Source organism: Drosophila bipectinata, chromosome 3R (genome assembly GCF_030179905.1).
Source record: "Drosophila bipectinata strain 14024-0381.07 chromosome 3R, DbipHiC1v2, whole genome shotgun sequence".
Classification (NCBI taxonomy): Eukaryota; Metazoa; Arthropoda; class Insecta; order Diptera; family Drosophilidae; genus Drosophila; species Drosophila bipectinata.
In genome coordinates this window covers 6,505,920-6,526,371 of record NC_091739.1, presented here as the reverse complement: position 1 = coordinate 6,526,371, position 20,452 = coordinate 6,505,920, and the positions used below count along the sequence as shown (strand labels likewise).

The following is a 20,452-nucleotide window of genomic DNA, read 5'->3' as shown; positions in this document are numbered from 1 at the left end:
GGTTTCTGTTTGCTTAGCTTGAAAAATCGAAAGACTTAAGACACAAACTTGAAAATTTATTCTATGTTATAATTTATTAGTACTATTTATTTTATTAGTATTATTTATTATAAGTTACCTAAATAATTTAAAAAATTAGATTTATAAATATTATTCAAAAAATAAAAAAAAATGCATAATTAATGTTTTATGTTATAAAAATTGGTGTAAAAAATAACAAGACGTTTTTATCAAATGACTTAGGTCACAAACTTTCAATAAGACTGTTCAGTTGGGTTTCTATCTGCTTAGCTTGAAAAATCGAAAGACTTAAGACACAAACTGCACACTAAAGAAACTCACCACAAACCAGCTTTATTCACCGGACAAAACATACTCAAGTCATCGGTTCCACTCAAACTTTCACTCAAAAACGACTTTGACGTGTTGAGTTAAGTCAACCTCGTTGTCGTCGGCTTGGGGCGCCTGCTTTTTTCACCGTTTGTTTTTTTTAGCCTTAACTGCTGCTGCCGCCGGCACTTGGCAGCTGATAACCGAGGTCTGCCCGCCGCTATCGCAGCGCCGTCGACGCCGGCAGAGCTGTTGGCTGCGATGGGGCCGGCTTCGATTGTTTGGCTCTTTTTTGGCTTTTCTGTGGCAGCATCGGCTGGCAGTGCTCAGTTAATTGTTGGACACACTCCGGTTGGGCGGTTGTGCAGGCGGACAAATCGGCTAGAAGACGAAGAAGTGCTGACGGCTAACGGTACTCCGACACCCAGTGCATACAAATCGCTCTTGTGTGTGTGAAAGTGCTGCTACGAGCAGGAAAGCAAGTGTATTGGGGAAATAAATAAGCGCGAAGCGGCTCAGTGACAAAAGGGTGAAACCTGATAGGAAAAGTTTTTTCCCGCAGCCGCGACAAGTGCTCGAGTTAATTGCAACATTCTGACCGAAAACCAAAAGACTCTGGCAACGAACTCGACGAACTCTGCGCACCAGCCAAACAAGGCTCAAGATTAATTAAGGCCAACATCGATTTTAGCGTGGGCCATCGTCTTCCATAATTGGATTAATTTGCAGCTCTGGGGTATTGCGTGCGAAAAGTATTCGCAAACCAAAAATACAAACAGAAGACAAAAAAACGCATTTAACGAAGTCATTAACAACGACGGCCAACGGCCAAGTGGCAACGTGCAACGTCAACAAAATGATCTTAAGGTATGTAAGTTGGCTATTTTTTAATGAGCCGGACCCACAGTATTGCTACAAATTTTTCTAGTTAATTTCCTGTGTGTGGCAAGTTGTCTCCGTCTAAAGTCTAAGAAATGTCTAGACTCTAAAGTCGAGAATTAATCTTGGCAACTGGTTCTGATCATCTTATACTCATTTTTATGTAATTTTTACGTGCCTACCAGGTTATGACAACTTTCTGTAAACATTTCTCCAACCTGCTCGTTCTATTTTTTTTCCGACGTGTGTGTGTTTGTTGGTTGGAAAGTTCTGAGTCGTTGGCACAGAAAGTTTCGTTTTGGTATGTGGCATTCTGGTGATTTTCGTCCATGATTAATCGCCATTGCGCCATATATGTCTTTTGATTATTTCATTTATATTCAGGCCAACCTATTCGCTCGCTTGCTTGTCTAACAACTACTTCCACTGCTAATGGCTTCCTGCCACTTTCTATCCGTCTATCTGACCATCCACGCGCCATTTCCAGCTAGTAATGATGAACAAATCATAGCCAAAGGCAACGGATTTAATGAGCGTATAGGTCACGCTCTTGGCCATTTCAGCTTCCGCCGAAAGGCAAGTCGATCCGACAATATCACACCTCCGATGCGGGCTTAAAATAGAGCTCAGCGGGAGTTTTTGGTTTCAATTTAAAAAGCAATTAACTTTAAGGTGAAAGATAAGATTTTAAGCGCCGGTCTAGTTTACCTCACACATGGAAAAATACAAATTAATTAAAGCTGACTATTATTGGATGATAATCTGATAAGTTGAGTATGTTTTTCTTTTAACCTTAATATCAGATCCGTTCAATGATTTCTTACCTGAATAAAATTATGCTTAATAGCATTATTTAAAGTGCTGCAGATATGTTGTGTGCATTTAATAATAATAACAAGGCAATCGGGTAACGCTTTATCCGCTTAGAACCAAGGCTAAGCAGTCCGCCCTCGTTTTAATCTGGCTTTTTACAATCGAGGCGTGTCCCGGTGATTTGTCATGCCCCTTGGGACTTGGTCATAACTTCCCGACAAGTTCTATCGCCTAACGGTAGTTGGCCTGCCGGCAGCGCCTCACACCTCAGAAACCTGGCCAACATGAGGGTACTGCACAAACCTGGCTAGATGGCTGGGTGGAACTTAGCGAGTGCCTGCTAATTGTCCGCCGTTTGTTGGGTCGCCTCGTTCGCTGATTTGTTTTTCCAAATATCTTGCGACTGCAGTCGGCCATAAAGCAACATTATGGCCGAGAAGAGAATAGCCCGCTTTTTTTATTTTTTAGCCAAACGGGGTCATTAACATTTGATGCGAAGTTCAAATCGGGTTGCACAATTGCTGGCCATTGTGTGGATGGTTTGGTCGTTGAATGTTGAACTTCACGTTCAACCAGTTGCCAGCTGAAATCGATCATTGGCTAGCAGGCTTGCAGGCTTGAAGGCAGCATTTTACTTTCTCCTTAAATGTAGAAGACCAGAAACGGAGCAACTTGTCGATTTCCTGTCCAACAGCCTGCAACGATTGTTGGCTGCATCTGCCTCGTGACTTGCCACAAATCCGGTCCCGTGCTCATGACTGCAAAAAGTTATAAAATACAGACTTGATTGCGGGGGCCGGCCAGGGGCGTTGTGAAATGGAAGGAGCGGTGTGAGCATCGCCACTCTCCTGGCTTAAATTTGTGTCAAGGCTGCTGCCAGCACTTTTTGCACCATTCCGACACTTGCAGCTGGAGCTCCATTTGCATAAATCAGACAATCGTGGCAGGGCGTTAGTGCCAAATTGGAAAGCGGCATGTGAAGTGCATTCAAAGATTCCAATCGAAATCGAACTCGGAATGGAAAACGAGATCGAGATCGTTACTGGGCGATAAAAAGTCGCATTGTGTTGCGTATTAATGAGTGGCATTCGAAAACCAATAACTGAAGCCCTAGTCAAAAATGCAAACCAAAAAGTAACAATACGTACAAGGTAAAAATGAGCGAAAATGACTGAATATAGTGATATTTAACATTCCATTTGGTTTTTATTTAAGTACATTTTTGAAGAAAAAGTTACAAAACAAAAGTACCCAAATTTGTTGAGGTGCCCACAATAAGTGTAAAGGAAGCCCCACTTATTGAATTTTCACTGTATTTATATTGATCAGACTCCGGATCTTTTGTTGCGGCCAAAGCCAAATAGCAGCCTTAGGCAAAATCTTTGGCTCTGGCTGCGTTATGTAAGCCGCCTTACAAGGTTCATAAGACAAGAGGCAGCCAAAAGGCATGACTTGTGGTAGCATATTGCCGTTGTTTTTCCCATTTTTGGACAAAATGCCTGGCTGATGTGTTTGCCACAATTACTCGCACAACCCAAGCCATCCCTTGCCTCCGAGATGAACAGTCGGGGAAACATTGAAACAAATCATTTACAGGCCTTGCATTGATGGATACGTAGTTATTTTCTGTAACACGGAGCATATTTTGCAACTGCTCGATTTCTTGAACTGAACTCTGGTCAACATTCACTTTTGGCTCAAAGATCTTCTCATTTTCGGTTCCTGATGCTGCTGCTGATGATGCGCCATTAATGCGCTACATTAACGTAAATTACTCAAAATCATTTCACTTTCAAAACCCAAATTCACGTCATGCCTGCCCACAACAACCTTTTGAATTGGTTTTCTATTTTCGGTACCTATATTTATTTTAATTAGATTTTTTTTGCGCACCGCCTGATGTTGCCTTGATTTTGCGAAGAGCTCTGATTGATGTTATAACAAAAGAAAGTTGAACAAGCAGGGATCATGGTTGAAGAGGACGGCGATGGTTTGATTGAGTGGACGAGTGGTTGAGCGTGCCGGTCTTTATGAATGGGCGCTGGGGGTGGGCCTTTTTTTTGTTAAAAAACGACCATGTACATCATCTGATTGATGTTTGGGCCACTGAAAAGTGCTTCAGTATTATCTTTTATTTGGGTGAAAACTTTTTGTTTATTTTGTATTTATTTTTTTTGCTGAATCATGGGTCGAGAAAGTGTAACAAATAAGTATGACAATATATAAAAATATTTGTACACAAAGAAGATATTTTAGCCACTGAAGTTTTCAGCCTTATGCTTAAAATCATTTTTAGCAGCAATAATTCATGGGTATTATTTTTGTGGACTAACACGCCCGTGAGTGTGGGAACCAAAAAGGAACGAGGTGGGATCGAGGTAATATTTTCCGCTTATCAGAGAACCCGCTGCAAAGATTGCTAATTGAAATTCAGATGCTGTCGACGCAATTCGCAGCAGATGAAGCCGTCGCTCGGGGCCGATATAGATACAGATACGGCTCGAATGGGATCGTGAGAGCCCTGGTAACCCAAATGCTGGCGTGCTGGATTTGATTTGTATGTGCACTCGTCAGAAATTATGTGGAAACTGACAGCAAAGCTATGTATGAGGCGGCACAGCAAATTGAACAGTAACAGATGCAACCACGGGTTACATATATTATATGTTGTTATTTTTTCCTCGGAAAAACTATTTAAATAAAGCACAAGTATGCTGCTGCATGTCGGCATGCTGGGCAACGCAACACGCAAAACTCAAAACTGAAAACTGTAAATTGTAAACCCAAAACTCAAACACACCGAAAATACTAATACCCCAAGTAAACCGAACCCGAATAATCACTTGGCTCATTTGTAGGCAGACCAAGTGGAGTGCTCAGGTGAGCATTTATTTGTATGTGTGCTTGCAACATTCGCACTCAAACTGATGATGATGATCATGATGATCGAGACGATGTGCCAATTGCCAGGCATATTCAGACATAGCTGAGTTATTGAAGGCATACACAAAATTTGGTAATTGTTGCAGCTATTTTGGGGAATCTGGGGGACTGGTGAAAGGCAGAAAAGGTCTGCAGCTCACGTGGCCCACTCGAAGTTCCAACTCCCTGTCATTGTCTGAGGATGCTCAGACGCGGCGGAGAAGTGCACTTCAGACATGGCTAAGAAAGTCAAGGCGGTTGGCTTGTTCGCAGATATCCAAAAACTAAGATCAGTGCACAGTGAAAAAATTCTCTGTAAATAAAATGAAAAAATAAATATATAAATATAAAATACAAAATGATCTTCAAAGAGTGGTAGTAATGGAAGTCCTATTAGTCTTTAATTTTCAAAATATGTAAAAAATGTTATCAAAGATTTAATAAACATTTTTTTCAGTAAATGGAATTAACGTCAAATGCAAAAGTTGTTTTCATTTGATTTATGCACAATCAATGGCAGGCTGCAGCCAGTTTTGCATTGAGCGTTTTCGGTCAATAATATGGCATTGAATTTGTCGCTCACTTCGTCCGAGTGACTTAGCTTAGCCATTGCAATTTGTATGCAATTAGCTGCGAGCTGGCCAGGTATAAATCTGCAAGGGGCGGCCGCCCAATTAATAAGCTGTTAAAATCGTCAGATTGCTAGCGTTGGTTATCAGTCAGTAGGTGCAGAGATCAAAGCCACATTCAGTTGGCTTATTTATTCACTGGCCAGCTGCAGTTTGGTTACATTCTATTTGAGACCATGCAGTCCATAAACCGCACGTAAGCCGTGTCCGATCCTATCGCAGTTGCGTGCATTTCGGGTGATATATCAAAAACCCTTCACAAGCCGAAAATTCAACAGGCAAAAAAACGAGTTACAGACCAACATTAGACTACATACTTATTGAGAAAAAGAATCAATGTATTGTAAGCCATTTTTACTTTAAGTGTAGCTGTCTGAGATTGAATGGATTTCCTAGCAACGATAGGATCGCTAACGTTTTGTGGGTCAGAAACCGAATTAAGGCAGCTTTTGGCCTGCTTATCAGACACGTTGCTCTGTGCCATCGAATCTGCATTGCCAATTTATGGCACAATAAAAAATCGAAGGCGACACTAATGCCACATAAATGTGCGTCATGTTGCAATTGCTCTGCCGTTTATCAAGTATGCGCCATGTGTTCACCATCAATTCGATTTGTTTTCAGCTTTTTTGCACCACTGACTGCAAAATGCCAAGCGGATGTGAAGACATGAGCGCTCGGCTACCTGTCTGGTGAGAATCAATTAAGCAATTGGCCCGAGCAAAGTGTTGAGCAAAGCTAAGTGCAACAATTAAAACTGTATGAGTCTGGCATTAGCAATCAGACCCAGAAACGAGATCCTCTCAGCATGGGTTAAGCGAATAGCAGCATAAATTGGTATTTGCACATCAACTCACTTCACCGGCACTTTGTCTTGTGGCTATTGAGAGCCTCTAACTAACCATTGGTTTATTTTTAGTAAAATGATTAATGATCGCTAATGGGAGCTTTGCGTATTCAGGTTTGCGGGGTTTTAAAATGACTTTTATAATTACTTTGCTTACAGATCAGTTTACAACCAGGTTAACTAAAGTTCAATCAAGACATTTTCTTGATTATGCAAAGATTTTCCATTGAGATTTATAAAAGCATATAAACTTCCCTACTTCGTTTTGTGAATTCCACTCAAGTATCAGGCAATCACAATGTCATCCTCACTTTTCGAGTGAGATTGTGTGAAGTTGTTGTAAAAACCTTCCCATGGAAACAATATTTAAGTCAGTCTCATATATTTTATCATAATTAATAACTATCAATGAAATCGCTGCGAAGATAAATCATGAATTTCTCTGTGCATTACAAAAGCCATTTCCACACATTTACATGACATCAAAAACTAACTAGAAACTAGCAGCAAAAGAGCAGGTAGGCGGGGAAATTTACATACAAGCATCCAACACAACAATGCGACCGATGTGGCAAGCTGACAAAAAAGCTGCCACATGCAGCATCTTGGCAAACAAAGAAAGAGCCCAACGACAAAAAGTCCTCTGTACTTGTCACGCCCCTCTTTGGGACTGGGCTTGGGCGCAGGTATTACGGCGCAAAGATGACATAAGTAGCATCAGAGCAGGCCCCGCGATACAATCAGCAGCTCTTTGCATTGTCTAACAATGCATCGAGGCAATTAAGGTACCGCTGCCGAAGGAAAAAATATATTATTAGCAAATGTCAACTTTTGGATGCGCTTTAAAATATTCACAAAATATGGTTGAGGTCCCATATGGTGACTATAATTGGAAAACTGCGCCCGTTCTTTGTTTGGGGACATTTAGCACATATAACCCACAGAAATGTGTGCCATCAAAAAAAAATGTTTAAAAGAAACAACCTTCTGTGACCAAGTGCCTTAGATAAGCCAAAGCGGCGGCGATTTATGTAAAAGTCGTTTGGCCAGCCATCGACGATCCAAAATTAATTGACTCTTGCGGGCAGGTGTAAAGATTGCATATGCATGCGAGCTGTAGCAGTGCGCATAAATTGGCAAGTTGGCTTTTGCAGCAGCTTTGGCTTTGCAGTGGCAGTGGCAGGTTGGCCAGAAGGACGTTGCGTGCAGCCTTTCACAAAAGCTGTCGCCCCAAAGGCGAGCAACAATTAATTGACTTACGCAGTGGCCCGCTGGCCTGCAACTCTGATCTGCATCTCAGACTTTTCCGTTCCTCCGTCCGGTTGTGGCAATTAAGTCTGCACTGAATTCGAGATCAATTCACCTCCGATCTCAGCGATTATCCCCCCTTGTCGCCCGATTATGGCCACGCGTATGGGCGTGTCATGTCAGCCAAGAAACACACTGAGTCTGTGTGGGCGATTGCGTTTTGTTTGCATTCTAATTGCCCTGTCATGATGGCTAATGAACTGAGCACTCCATAGCGATCATAAACTAGTGAAAAATGTCGACCACACGCTCCATGGTCCATGGACTTTTTCGGTTCGTAAATATGTTGGTTTCAGTGAATTACATATTTTAAGGGCAACCTTGAACCAAATTCATTTCTGTGCGAAAAATATAAAACCGAAATGAAAGCAACAAGCTGGTAACGAGTTTTAATAAGCATTTAACGCGGATTAAGCCTGAGAAGCGTAAAGTTGCAAGTCGTGCCAGTTGTAAACTGAAAATTATGACCAACATTGGGCAAATCTTCTGTTAATTTCCAACGCTTGTGATAAATCAAAGCTGGATAAAATATGACTAGGAACACGTAATTTTCAAATTGCTTGCTTGGTATATTTGCGTAAATATTGAATAAGAAAATTACGGCATCCGCCTTAGAAGAGCATCGCAGTCTCGGGTGGCGTCTTTGCATGAGCCCCAGTGAGCGACAATCCATTCTGTAAATAATAATTTCATTAATTTTTATATTAACTTTAAACTTAATAACTAATACCTTGTCCCCTGCATTTTTGATTTTCGAAGGCGCACTTATTCGAAAATGTGCAAACACTAGTGCCGTCCCTTTGCTTCCAGTAGCCGCAAATAGGATCGAATTCTCTCGTGCAAGGCCTTTCGCATCGAACCGATGTTCCTTCAGCCAAAGCCAGACAGCTTAAGGCTATAAGGAGAATTATAGCCACAGACCTCATGTCGTTTTCAAAAATATTATGCAATTTCGAATGGGAATTGTGCCATCAAAGCTGCTATTTATATGTCAGAACCATAATGCTGTTTTGTTTTTAAATCAGACATGTGCGCAAATACTAAAAGTAGTCCGTTCACCGAGAATGAAGCAGGTGCATTATCGAGTTCAGTGAACCTTCGAAATGGGATATCCATAAAAGGTATCTCATTTTACTTGGTCAGTGGAAAAGAAAGCCGCAACTGTCAAATGAAAAGTGAAAGGACTTAAGTGCGTTATTGTTTCTCTTAACACTTATATAAGCAAAACTGATGCCCAGGGAGTTGGATGCCCTTCGTCAAAACGAGACCCTCGATAGATGGCAAAAGAAAAGCAAAACACTTTCACAATTTATTACCGAGTGTATCGGCGGTTATTCAAACTTCAGTTATTATCGACAATCAGAAAGCGTCTTAAAAATTCGCCTGTAGATTTATTAATGTTTTTGAAGAAAACAAATATCAGCTAGAAATCAAATAATAAATAAATCAAAGTAAACCCGAATAATAAATCGGCATTAAGCTGTGAAAAATTGAATATGCGTTGAGATCAAGTATCTCCTAATCTATTTTGCAAACCATTATATATATTCCCTGTTAGGTGGATAAACGAGTTAAATTAAAATACTCAAAAATTCAAATCGATTAATGAGTAAATTAATTAATTTCAAAGAGGCCAAGAAGCAATCGCAGTAATCCAGACCAAAGGGTGTTTTAGGCAAGCCTTGTTTTTGGTTATATAAGTTGCATGGAATGCTTTGGTCATCAAACACAGACACTTTCACTATTGGCCGCTGCCGAAGGCTGCAATAACAATGCCAATCAATACCTTATACTACTTAATACTTTATCAAAAGCCGTTAACAATTGCCCGAAAATGTGGGGTTTTTGTTTTTGGCTTTCGTTTTGAACGTGGCGACAAAAGCCAAAAAGCGATTAACACTCGCCACAAGTCATAAATCTGAGCACATTAAAGCCACAAAATAAAAGCAAGGTTGCCAAATGTCAGATGTCAGACTCCCCCTAAAAACTTCAATTGCCGACAGATAAAGAAACGCCCGAAACAATGGCCAGCCGAAAGACAATGCACTTTGGTCTACGGGAGGTACTGTGTCCGTAGACTGCCGATCACCAGCCAGCTGCCAGCTACAGTATAAACTCGATTGTATGAATTATTCAATTTTTAAATTTAATAACCCATTAACAACACCTTTGTCTAAAAGTGAAGTTTGCTCAAAATGCTATGTCCACTGTGCATACCAACTGCCTGACTGATTAATGCTTTTGACCGCAGGCGTGTTTCTATTTGTCAAAGGGGCGTTTCGCCTTCTCGACATGTGTGCATACATTCTCGTAACGTATTAATTTACCTACTTCTTTTTTAAATATTTATTTTTTTCAGAATACTTCTACTATCTCTGGTGGCTGTGGCGCATGCGCAATATCATCAGTTTGGCGAACAACTTCAGACGGCTCATGGCTCGGATTGTGCCCTCCTCTTGGCCGGACCCGGTCGTTCTTCCGTCTATGACTACAATGTGAACCTATTCCGCGGCACTTTGTAAGTACAAATAGAAACTGTGTGTGTACTATTAGTATGAAAGAAAAATGTCTAGGTGGCATTCTGGGTTATGTTTGTTGCTTAAATATTTAAACATAGACGGGGATAGGTTGCAGGGGAAAACAAAGAGTGTATACAGGAGTCTACATTTCTTAAAAAAGAATACAAAATTCTTGGAAAATATATGACTAATATGTAAAAAATAAAAAAACTGAAAATATCTAGGTGCAAAACTAGAATTAACCCAAACTACCACTCAAGTTCCATTTATTTCTCGGTGTGCATATGTCCAACTGACACCCATAAATCTTGGTCGCTGCTGTTTGAGCAGCTTGTTTGAGCAGTGGCAACATGGCTCTACACCTACTACAACAGAGCACACGAGCTTTGAGCTAATCATTAGCCGCAGAAACAGCGGCAGCAATCATTCGGCAACCGCCTGCTGACGTTGATGTTTTCATGCGGCAATGCCCAGGGATATAGAGGTACATTCGTGCATACCTCAGCCTATATATTTGTATATTTTTGTTTGCGGGGGCCTGCTGAGCGATGTGGTTGCACCAGAGTTGCTACTATATGCTAATATTTTAGCAATATTTGACAGCCAACGTCTTCATTGATGTCAAAAAGGCTACTCAAACAGTTTGATTTAGGGATCTTTTATTTTATTATAAAAAATCAAAAGGTTTTCAATGAGTTTATCGTGTTTCTAGCTTTAGTGTTTTGAGGCCAAGGGCAGGGTTCTTGGCTTTTTTATAATGCACACTAAAAACCGGACATCTAAGGATACTAGAATACGTTTTCTTGGCAACTTAACTTTCCTTCTTGTGTGCGACAACAATATTAACGAAAGCTGCACTTATTGAAGAAATTCCATATGGTTTTATGGCTTATGGTTTTTAAGACACAAATAATAAACCAAACTGCACTTTTTTGACATTTTTGAAAGCTTTTAGCTTGACCTGAAAGTGTCATATTAAGGGCTACCATCAGATAAATAATCTCCTAAGATCTCACTCTCATCACTAAGCTCAACTTTACTGAACTTCCTTGGAATATAGTTGAATGGTTTTTACGACTTATATAGTAGTTTAGGGAACAGATTTGTTTTCCCTTTGTAAACCAAACATATGCCAATGAAAATGGGTTCTTGGTTGAAATGATGACTTCTAATGCTTTACGGGCTGTCATAGAACCTCGTTAACAGCAATCAGCAAATGGTTTTTGGCCTCGAATGGCGACGACAGCGTCAGTTTTTGCCTCAGCTTCAGCTTTGGCTGCAGCGTGATGTGATGCAGACGGACGCATCATGAAGTCACATGACAGACCGGTGCGATTTATTAGTAAGCGAAAAAAAATCAAACCGCACGACAAAAAGCCGCAAACAAAAATAGCAAGGCAACAGCAGCCCAAACAAATGGCGTTGCAACACTTGCAGATGCCAAAAAGAAAAAAAAGGAAAAACACATAAAATAAAATAAAAACACCTGAGCTGCCGTGGGGCTTCAGTCCCATTGATGGCAAACTTTTGTCTCGAGATGATTTCGAAAAGTGACTTTGAAACGCTGCCAACATACAATGCCTCCTGAACTGAACTTCAATGTGTACCGAAAAGAAATATCAAATTACAGAAGAAGGAAACTTTTTTTGAAATATAATTAGGGTATTTTTGGACAATTTTTTACTCAGCCCAAGCCTTTGTTATTGAAGCCAAAGCAGTGAAAAACCATCCTTTAGTTTTTATAAAAAATGGAACCAAGTAGTTATGTGCATACTGCCATCTTCATATCGAATTCCTTTTGTAGTTTTTTGCTGTGTATCACTTATGCCAGCAGATATCTATGTTTTAAATGTCACACGATCTAGATAGAGATTGCAAATTGTTCAATTGCTCGATTGTCTCTGCATTTTTGGAGTGCGGGGGTCACTGAGAAGTGGAGCTAATTTTTGGGGTCGCCGGGCATCAAAACGTGAGTCTGCCAAAGTCGTTACCGCTGACTTTGGCCTGGCTATTGAACCTGGTTGTTGACTGAGTGGCTGCGTTGCGGTCAGTTGGGGAAAAATGCAGAAAAATTGGCCGCAACAACCTACTTAAAAGTTAAATACAGGTTTTGCGTTGGCCACTTTCGTCTGCAATGTCTGCTGGGAGTCTGCAATTGAAGTTGCAACTGCATCTGTATCTGTATCTCCATCTGAATCTCCCTCTTCAGTGTCTGCGTAAGCGAAGTAGCCCACAAAAAAAAGGAAAAAAAAAGGAAGAAAAATGAAATAAACGCCAAGAGGCCGAAAGACTCACGCTCGAATAGATAAATGATATTTGAATATTTTGCCAGCGAGTTTACAACACGCTTTTGCAATTATTCACAATATTACGCATACGCCGCATGTGCTGCTCCGCTGCAACTCAATACCGAGCAGGAAGTGTTGGCGGTTGTCGTTGAAGCTGCGCACCTGCGATCCCATATTGAATTCGCATCGCCATCGCCAGTTAAGATTCAAAACATTAGTTTTTACTTTGCCACAGCATCAGCAGCAGCAGCACTACAATCAGGATAACAAGTACAAGTCCGTGTCTGGGGCGGGACGAGTTCGATGGGATCCAGACGGGAGTCTAGGGGAGTGGGCTGGAAAATTCAGTGCGTGCCGCATGCAAGCCACTTTCTAGTTGGCCCAAAACTCGGGCTATGCGCACATTGAACTTACCGGGTGCCGTAAATTTTAAAGCAGTGTGAGTGCTTTTTTGCCGAAAATTTAGCCAGCAGACCAGTTGAGTGCCTGGCTTTGCCATTTTCGATTTCAATTTGACAAATTTGACCAAAAAATATGTACAAACCTTTTCCATTATAAATCCCGATGGGGTAATACTCTTATAAAGTTTATAGTTTAGAGAAAAAATAAATTGGCCTTTGCTTTATATTGAAACTAAAAATGTAGGTGTAAGGATAAGGATACATTTTCTTCTACTCAGTCTTTAAAAGCCACTGAATGCATCGAGTGAAGGTGGTGCAACTATGGAAAGTTTGTGATAAATGTTGCATTTATTGGAAACCATTTTCCATTGCATATAGTGGGCAATGCCTTTAAATGCATATTTTCTGCACGGCTGCTCCTGCTGTTGTTGTAATTACTTAATACTTACGCATTGTTAACACGCATCGTTGTCGCCTGACACGCGTTTTACATGTCGCACCATTCGAGGAAGTTGCTGGCCCCCATTTTTGGGGAGATTTTCTCGAGCAGCTGCTCGACATAAGAAATTTGCGTGTTTTGGCATTTAATTAACAAACCGGCTGGCAAAACAGAGCGACAATATACATATTATGGATACCCGGCAAATGCAATGTTAAAGTTAAGTTTGTTACTTCAACAGTAACAGTTAACCATATTTGTTAGTTTTATTTTTTTTTAAGTTTTGTATGTTGCACGGCGATGGAGATGTTGTGGCAACCGTTTCCTGTCACGAGGAAAAACCGCCTGCAGCCGGTTGAATCTAGTCGTACTCGGCCCCAATGGTCAGACTTATAGCTCCCGGCTGCACAAAGGTCTGGTGGTACCATTTGTTCGTGTCCAAGACAACTGCAGAGACACCGATTAGGGGCTGGTATGCCAAATTGTGTCTCCTACTTACTTATGTCTCCCTGCTGGACCACCACGTCGAAACTCTTGCACTGGAGATAGCACTCGGGAGGTGGCACCAGCAGCCAGCGTTTGCTGCCAGCCAGTTGGGCCTGCCACGAAGGCAACCTTACATTGTCAATCTGTAAGGAATGTATTAAAAATTGATACTCACTAGGCATTTAAACTCACATGCATTTGTGCCCCTAGGCCGGAAGTTCCAATGAAAAACCAATCAACTGCATTATTCTCCGACTTTTCGGGCAGGAAATAGGGCCTTCCATAGTGACGCCGAAACTCCTCTGCAGTTTCCGCATGACAATTGCTCCACCCGAAGTACCAGGGCTTTTCACCTGGCTTTAGATTCACTCTACCCTGCGGCATGTCCAAAGCTTCGTAAATGTCCTGGAAGCCCGTTTTGTAGGGCAAGAATTGGCAGTCCCTTATTTGGTTTTTCTGCTTGGCCTTGGCATACACATCGTGGAAATATCCGTAGTTGAAGAGCTAAGAAAGATTACTTTATTTCTTGTTTTATTATCTTAAATATTGATTTCGATAGTATTACCCGAACTGCAGTCCAATTTTGTGTGGCATCGCTGACAATAACTGGCGCGGCATTGTAGGCGTATTTTCTCTCAAATTCTTGAGGACTAAGGTTCTGAAGACGTGGCACATTTTTGATTTTCGCACAAAAGTCACAAGACTCAGGAGGTCGGAGTGCATATCGCAGAGTGCGCGGCAGAGCAAGGACACAGTTCTGAAATATTAAGATTTCTTTATAAAACAAAAGAGATTCTCCTATTTGGCATACTTTTCCCTGCATTTCCTCATAATAGTACTTTACACCTAACAACAGAAAAATGGCCAAAAGCATTGCTTTCAGAAACTTAATCAACTTTTTAAATATCTGATCATGCTGGCAAGAATTCTTAACCAGATCCTGGAACGACTTGGTGAGATAATCTGGTGAATAACCATCTAGTATTTGTGCCAGTCTGTGTTGAGCCTGCTCCAATTTAGTAGGCTTCATGCTGGCGATGCTGCTTCCACAAACTCACTTCACGAACTGATGCCACAACTTGACATTATCCTTACTTCGTAACCGGGTAACGCGCTGGCCCGGCAATAATTTGATTATCTGCCAGTGCGCAGGCTTGCAGGAAAGCGTGGGTGGACTGGGAGTGTGGTTAGCATGTGATAAGCTACAAATTGCTTGTTATTGTCAATTTAAATCACTTTCACTTTATTTTATTTGCAGGGGTCCATACAACAATGGTCCGGGAACGTGCATCACCTACGATGCCATCAACGCCGCCTATTTGGATGCACGCAAGCGTATTCGTAAGTTAATCATCCTTTTCTATTACAGTAAAGCTTCTGGAACTTGACATTTTGTTGACATTTAGATAATCACGTAAACTTGCTTCTTATTTTGAAAATTATATTTTCAACTCCTTATATCTCATCTCAATATTTTAATAAATTTATTGAAAGCTTACAAGTTTACTTTTATAAAGGGGATACTTAACAATTAATTGTACTTTTCGTGTTTTCATAGATGTGGCCCAGCCAAAGTCGGACTGGAAGCCAGAGGAACTGGCCACCGTGGGCGAGCTGCTGCTCGACATTTCCATTCAATTGGCCCGAACGTAAGTAATCAGCGCTAAACGCATTTGAAAGTTGCCCTGGCACGCCCACGATCTCCCTCGGCGCTAATAACGATTGCCAAATCACGCATGACAAGGCAGTTAAGTCGTGCCCCGCTGAAAAGACCGCCTGCAGTCATCAAATATGCATGAGTCTTGTCTTGCCTCCAAGGTTCTACGCTTGCCACATTTTTGCACAGAAAAAAAGAAGCAAATTTGAACAGGATATTTTAATACACAAAAAAAATAGGGTTCGTTGTGTACCTTTTTGGATACATTTTTTTCAATGTGCGCCAGTTCTTTTTTGAAAGTTCGGCAGCTCATGCAAATGCTAATTGTCTGCGGGTTTGACTGATGGCCAGTCGACGGCTTTTGAAGAAGTGCATTCGAGTGCTCGTCGAATTTGAAGCCTTCTTCCCAACTGGCGCAACCGCATTTTTGCCACACAAAAATATTTGCAGCTATTTGCGGAGCTCGCAGCCTGAGATGTAAACAAACGGGGATTATGCAACCTACCGCTTTGGCAAACAGCCAGTGAGCCAGTAAGCCAGTGAGAGTGCGCGTGACTGTCTTCCCCCCCTGTTGTCCACCCCGGTTCACCGATCCCCCTCACTGCCCCTTATCGAAAAGAAGCTGCGGAAGATGCCGCACAGCATTTCCAGTTTCATTTTTCCTTTATTTTGCCGTACGTTTGGTTGGCCAACAATTGGCCATTGCATCGGATTTGACTGTTGCACTGTAAAAAAGAGGATAACGATTCTAAAGATTTCTCTGAAGTATTAGATGACTTCTTCCATTAAATAGTTACTATAAACTTTCACTAAAAAAGTAAGCATAATAAAAAAAAGGTCTAGTTTTTTTTGCTTAAAACAAAACTTTTCTTTCAGTTTTGGGGAGTGGAATCTGGGTAAGCGGGTTGCCGAGTCAGTTGGCCACAGTTTGGAAGCTTCAAGGAGTTGGAGCTCAAAGCTCGGCACCTCCCCATGTGCGACTTTCACTCAGCCCCGTCTAAGCCGATCTTTGGTCAGGAGGGGCAGCAACAGCAGCATCTCCGTCTTAATCTCAGCCTGTTGCAGCTGCAACATCTGAATTGCCGTTGTATAATCTCTTGATTATGGCTAATACTATGTTGTAAACTGCAAGACAGTGGCTTTATGGCATTCTATAAAACCGGGAGACAACTTTAAACGATGGCTTATTGCAGGCAAATCAGTGATGAGCCATTGCAAGATATCGTTTTTCGAGATCTCCCTTTAGCACTTGACGAAGAAAGTACTTTTTCTTTGTTTCTGCAAGTAAATTGCAGAGCCAATTGACTGTGAAGTTTTACAGCTTCGTACCAACCAGCTTCACACAATAGGGCAGCCGGACGCAGTTTCCCTTTTGGCTTTTCTCGCTTTCTCATGCACTCGAGGAAGAGTTGATGGCGGTCCCTTTGGCGATTTATGCGCCAGCACACACTATTTCCTGCCCAACTGAATACCAGTTTGTCAGCATTAAAATCTCAGATTTTCTGCCAAAAGAAGAAAAAAATTGGCTGCCAATTGAAAGTATAAAAATTTGCCACTGTCAACGTCAGACTTCAACATCAATATATCTGTCAGCCAGTCCAAAAGCGCGTTAATTGCGGTCCGTTTACTAACTGGGCTAATACGATAATTTTGCAATTTTTCAATAAAACTCTCAGACGTATCTACACAGAAAAAAAATGTTTCAAAGCAGTCTGGTTGTTTATTGATATAAATATCTCCTAGACTTTCTAATGCGATTTATGCTAATGGATTAATTTTTATTAAATCGGTTTTTTTTGTTGATAATAGGAAACCTAATGTAGTTTTAATAGATTTTATTTACGTGTGTTACTTTTTACGGCAAGGAATATCTGACAGCTGTCGACAGGAAAGAGCCAAGTTGAGCGATATCCGCAGTTGCATTTAAGCAGATCGATAATAGCTCTTGACTGGCAACTCAATTCCGTTTACTGTTTTTCTAATTTTCAGCTACGGCTTATCCTATGAGGAAATCGAGAAGGGATTGCCGACAATTGACACATCGAAGACCTTGATTAGGGAGGTGTGTCCACCCTTTTTCGCCGGAGTGGAGTGCCGTCCTGGCAAATATCGGCGGTTTGATGGCCTGTGCAATAATATTGAACACCCGACGTGGGGAGCGGCCAATGCTCCGTTCCAGCGCCTGATCGGTCCACTGTATGCCGATGGAATTAACGCCCCCCGCATATCGGTGACTGGCCGGGACCTGCCCTTCTCCAGAGTTGTCTCACGCACTATGCATCCCGATGATGGTTACCATGACCACGCCGGCACCGTGATGGTTATCGCCTGGGGTCAGTTCATGGATCACGACTTTACGCTGACGGGAACACCACTGGGTGAGTTTGTTTAGCATATTCAGGTGTATTGCCCCTGGGAAAAAATCGTATTTGTTTAAAGTCTAGAAAATAAATCTATTTTTTAAATAAACTCAAAAAGTTATATACAAAATTGATTTTACTATTATTTTTTTTAAGCCATTAAAAATATTTATGCCAGTAAAAATATTATGTGTTTATGTCTAAAAATATTTATGTCTAAATATTTCTTATGTCCAATACCTCTCTAACGCGAGTACAATTTGCAATTTAGATCCCATTAACCGCAACGACCCCGAGGAGTGCTGCAAGCGACCATTGCATCTGAAGCACCCGTACTGCAACGAGATCCGCGTGCCCGATGACGATTATTTCTACCGCCTGTTTAATGTCAAGTGCATCGATTTCGTGCGCGGCTTCCCCTCGCCCCGTCCCGGATGCCGATTGGGTGAGTTAAGTCACACCTTCAAAAACCCATTCAAAATAGTAGATACCTCTCAATATTGTTTTAAAGGCTTTAGTTGGCTTAAAGGCAATCTAATTTGAAATAAAATTTGTTCGTGATTCCTTAATATTGCTGTTCAAATTACAATTGGTATAAAACTAAAATCATTTAAAACAAATATTCTGGTTATTAAGATTATAATAAACATGTTATTCTTTTTTAGGTTCCCGTCAACAGTTCAACACACTGACAGGTGTCATCGACGCCAATACGGTTTATGGAGTGAAGGAGGCCTTTGCCCGCAAGCTGCGGACTGGCTATGGCGGTCTAATGCGAATGAATCCCGTCTTCCAGGAGTACGGCCTAAAGGATCTGCTGCCCCTGAAACTGGACATTCCCGACGAGGGCTGCACTCGTCCCAATAAGAGCATGTACTGCTTCGAAGGCGGCGAGATCAGAGTGAACGAACAACTGGTACTCACCTGCATGCACACATTGATGGCTCGGGAGCACAATCGACTGGCCACCGGATTGGCCCAAATCAACAAGCACTGGGACGACGAGACCCTGTTCCAGGAGGCCCGTAGGATTAACATAGCCATCGTGCAGCATGTGACCTTCAATGAATTCCTGCCCATTCTTCTCGGAAAAGAGGTCATGGAGAAGTTCGGATTGGTGTTGCAGAAGGATGGCTACTGGGATGGCTATGACTCCACCGTTAATCCTGGCATAATTGACTCCTTTGCCGGAGCTGCTTTCCGTTTTGGTCACTCCTTGCTTCCCACTGCCGTGGAACGCTGGTCCAAGGCCCACAAGTTCATTGCCTCGAAGCGCTTGTCAGATCTTATCCGCAGACCCTACGACTTATACAGAGCTGGTGTCCTGGATGAGTACTTCATGGGTCTGATGAACCAGGTGGCTCAGGCTATGGATGACTCCATTACCCAGGAGGTCACCAATCATCTGTTCAAAAAGGAGGGCGCTCGTTTCGGTATGGATCTGGTGTCATTTAATATGCAACGCGGTCGGGAGTTCGGTATTCCCGGCTATATGGAGTTCCGCAAATTCTGCGGTTTACCAACTTCCAACACATGGGACGAGATGTACGGTTCAATGCCAAATGAAACAGTTCTGCGTTACGGCAGTATTTTCGAGTCAGTTTAAAAATATAATATTAATCAAATAAACTCAAGCTATAATGCCAAATTTTATTTTCAGGCACCCTGCTGATATTGATCTTTGGTCTGGCGGTGTATCGGAGAAGTCGCTGCCAGGTTCAATGTTGGGACCGACCTTTGCCTGTGTCATTGCCACCCAGATGAGCTATTTGCGTCGCGGAGATCGTTTCTGGTATGAGCTGCCCAACCAGCCATCCTCATTTACTCCCGAGCAGTTGCAAGAAATTCGCAAGGCCAAGTTATCCCGATTGATTTGCGACAACACCGATTTAATTGATACGGTACAGATTTATCCCATGGTCCTGCCTGATCATGAAATGTAAGTTGAGGCATTTTAGTCAAAGACAATATTTAAATGAAATTATTTTTTATAGCAACCCTCGTGTACCTTGCAAGAGTGGCATTATTCCATCAATTGATCTGACTAAATGGGCAGACTATGGCAGTCATGGCGTGGATCCTTCTCTCTATGTAAGTAAAAAATATACATCCCGATTATCAAGATTATAGCTATAAATCCTCTTTTACAGAACTACATTAATGAAATACCCGATACGCTGCTGAACTTTAGGAAGTAAATGCCATTTGTGTCCTCTACGTTCCGTTTACAATCTCGATTCATTTTTGGCCACCGCCCACTGTATCTTGTTTCTTCAGAAATCTTTACCTTCCCCTCCTCACTGCTTAGTCTTCTAACTAGTCTTTGCTCACCATCCGCCAGATCCATTAAGCATTTCTACAGCCAGTCAGTAGTTTTGACACTGCCATTAATTTTTCAAAACTCTTTCCAGCATTTTCATGCATAAACCCATACATTCTTTGTATATATTATTATTAAATAGCAGAAATAGAGCGATTAAGTTAAAGCATATCGACGCAATCAAAAAAGAAAACTAAAAACAAATCAATAATTTTTAAATATATTTCGATGTAAGTTTTGTATATGCAAGTATT

At 41.5% G+C, this 20,452-nt stretch overlaps 2 protein-coding genes across 2 annotated transcripts; one reads left to right on the top strand and one right to left on the bottom strand.

Moving 5' to 3' along the window:
* The first annotated feature begins 667 nt into the window (after window positions 1–667).
* On the top strand, window positions 668–20,440 carry cysu (Curly Su). The gene is made up of 10 exons (XM_017249766.3): window positions 668–1,197; window positions 10,088–10,246; window positions 15,120–15,202; window positions 15,420–15,510; window positions 17,508–17,896; window positions 18,150–18,323; window positions 18,544–19,474; window positions 19,539–19,817; window positions 19,873–19,969; window positions 20,029–20,440. The coding sequence occupies exons 1-10, from the start codon at window positions 1,187–1,189 to the stop codon at window positions 20,074–20,076; spliced, it is 2,262 nt and encodes a 753-aa protein (XP_017105255.2). The 5' UTR covers window positions 668–1,186; the 3' UTR covers window positions 20,077–20,440.
* Window positions 13,384–15,154, bottom strand: LOC108131039 (uncharacterized). Its single transcript, XM_017249767.3, has 5 exons — window positions 14,673–15,154; window positions 14,427–14,618; window positions 14,054–14,365; window positions 13,875–14,004; window positions 13,384–13,822 (listed from the first exon to the last, which is right to left on the bottom strand). The coding sequence occupies exons 1-5, from the start codon at window positions 14,889–14,891 to the stop codon at window positions 13,737–13,739; spliced, it is 939 nt and encodes a 312-aa protein (XP_017105256.2). The 5' UTR covers window positions 14,892–15,154; the 3' UTR covers window positions 13,384–13,736.
* Window positions 20,441–20,452: the final 12 nt, after the last annotated feature.

Coding starts and splice junctions, on each gene's coding strand:
- cysu (XM_017249766.3), top strand. Junction 15,203..15,419: donor GGATGCACGCAAGCGTATTC/GTAAGTTAATCA, acceptor GTGTTTTCATAG/ATGTGGCCCAGCCAAAGTCG. Junction 15,511..17,507: donor TCCATTCAATTGGCCCGAAC/GTAAGTAATCAG, acceptor TCTAATTTTCAG/CTACGGCTTATCCTATGAGG.
- LOC108131039 (XM_017249767.3), bottom strand. CDS start 14,891: ATGAAGCCTACTAAATTGGAGCAGGCTCAACACAGACTGGCACAAATA. Junction 14,619..14,672: donor ATGAGGAAATGCAGGGAAAA/GTATGCCAAATA, acceptor TTAATATTTCAG/AACTGTGTCCTTGCTCTGCC. Junction 14,005..14,053: donor GCCTAGGGGCACAAATGCAT/GTGAGTTTAAAT, acceptor CATTCCTTACAG/ATTGACAATGTAAGGTTGCC.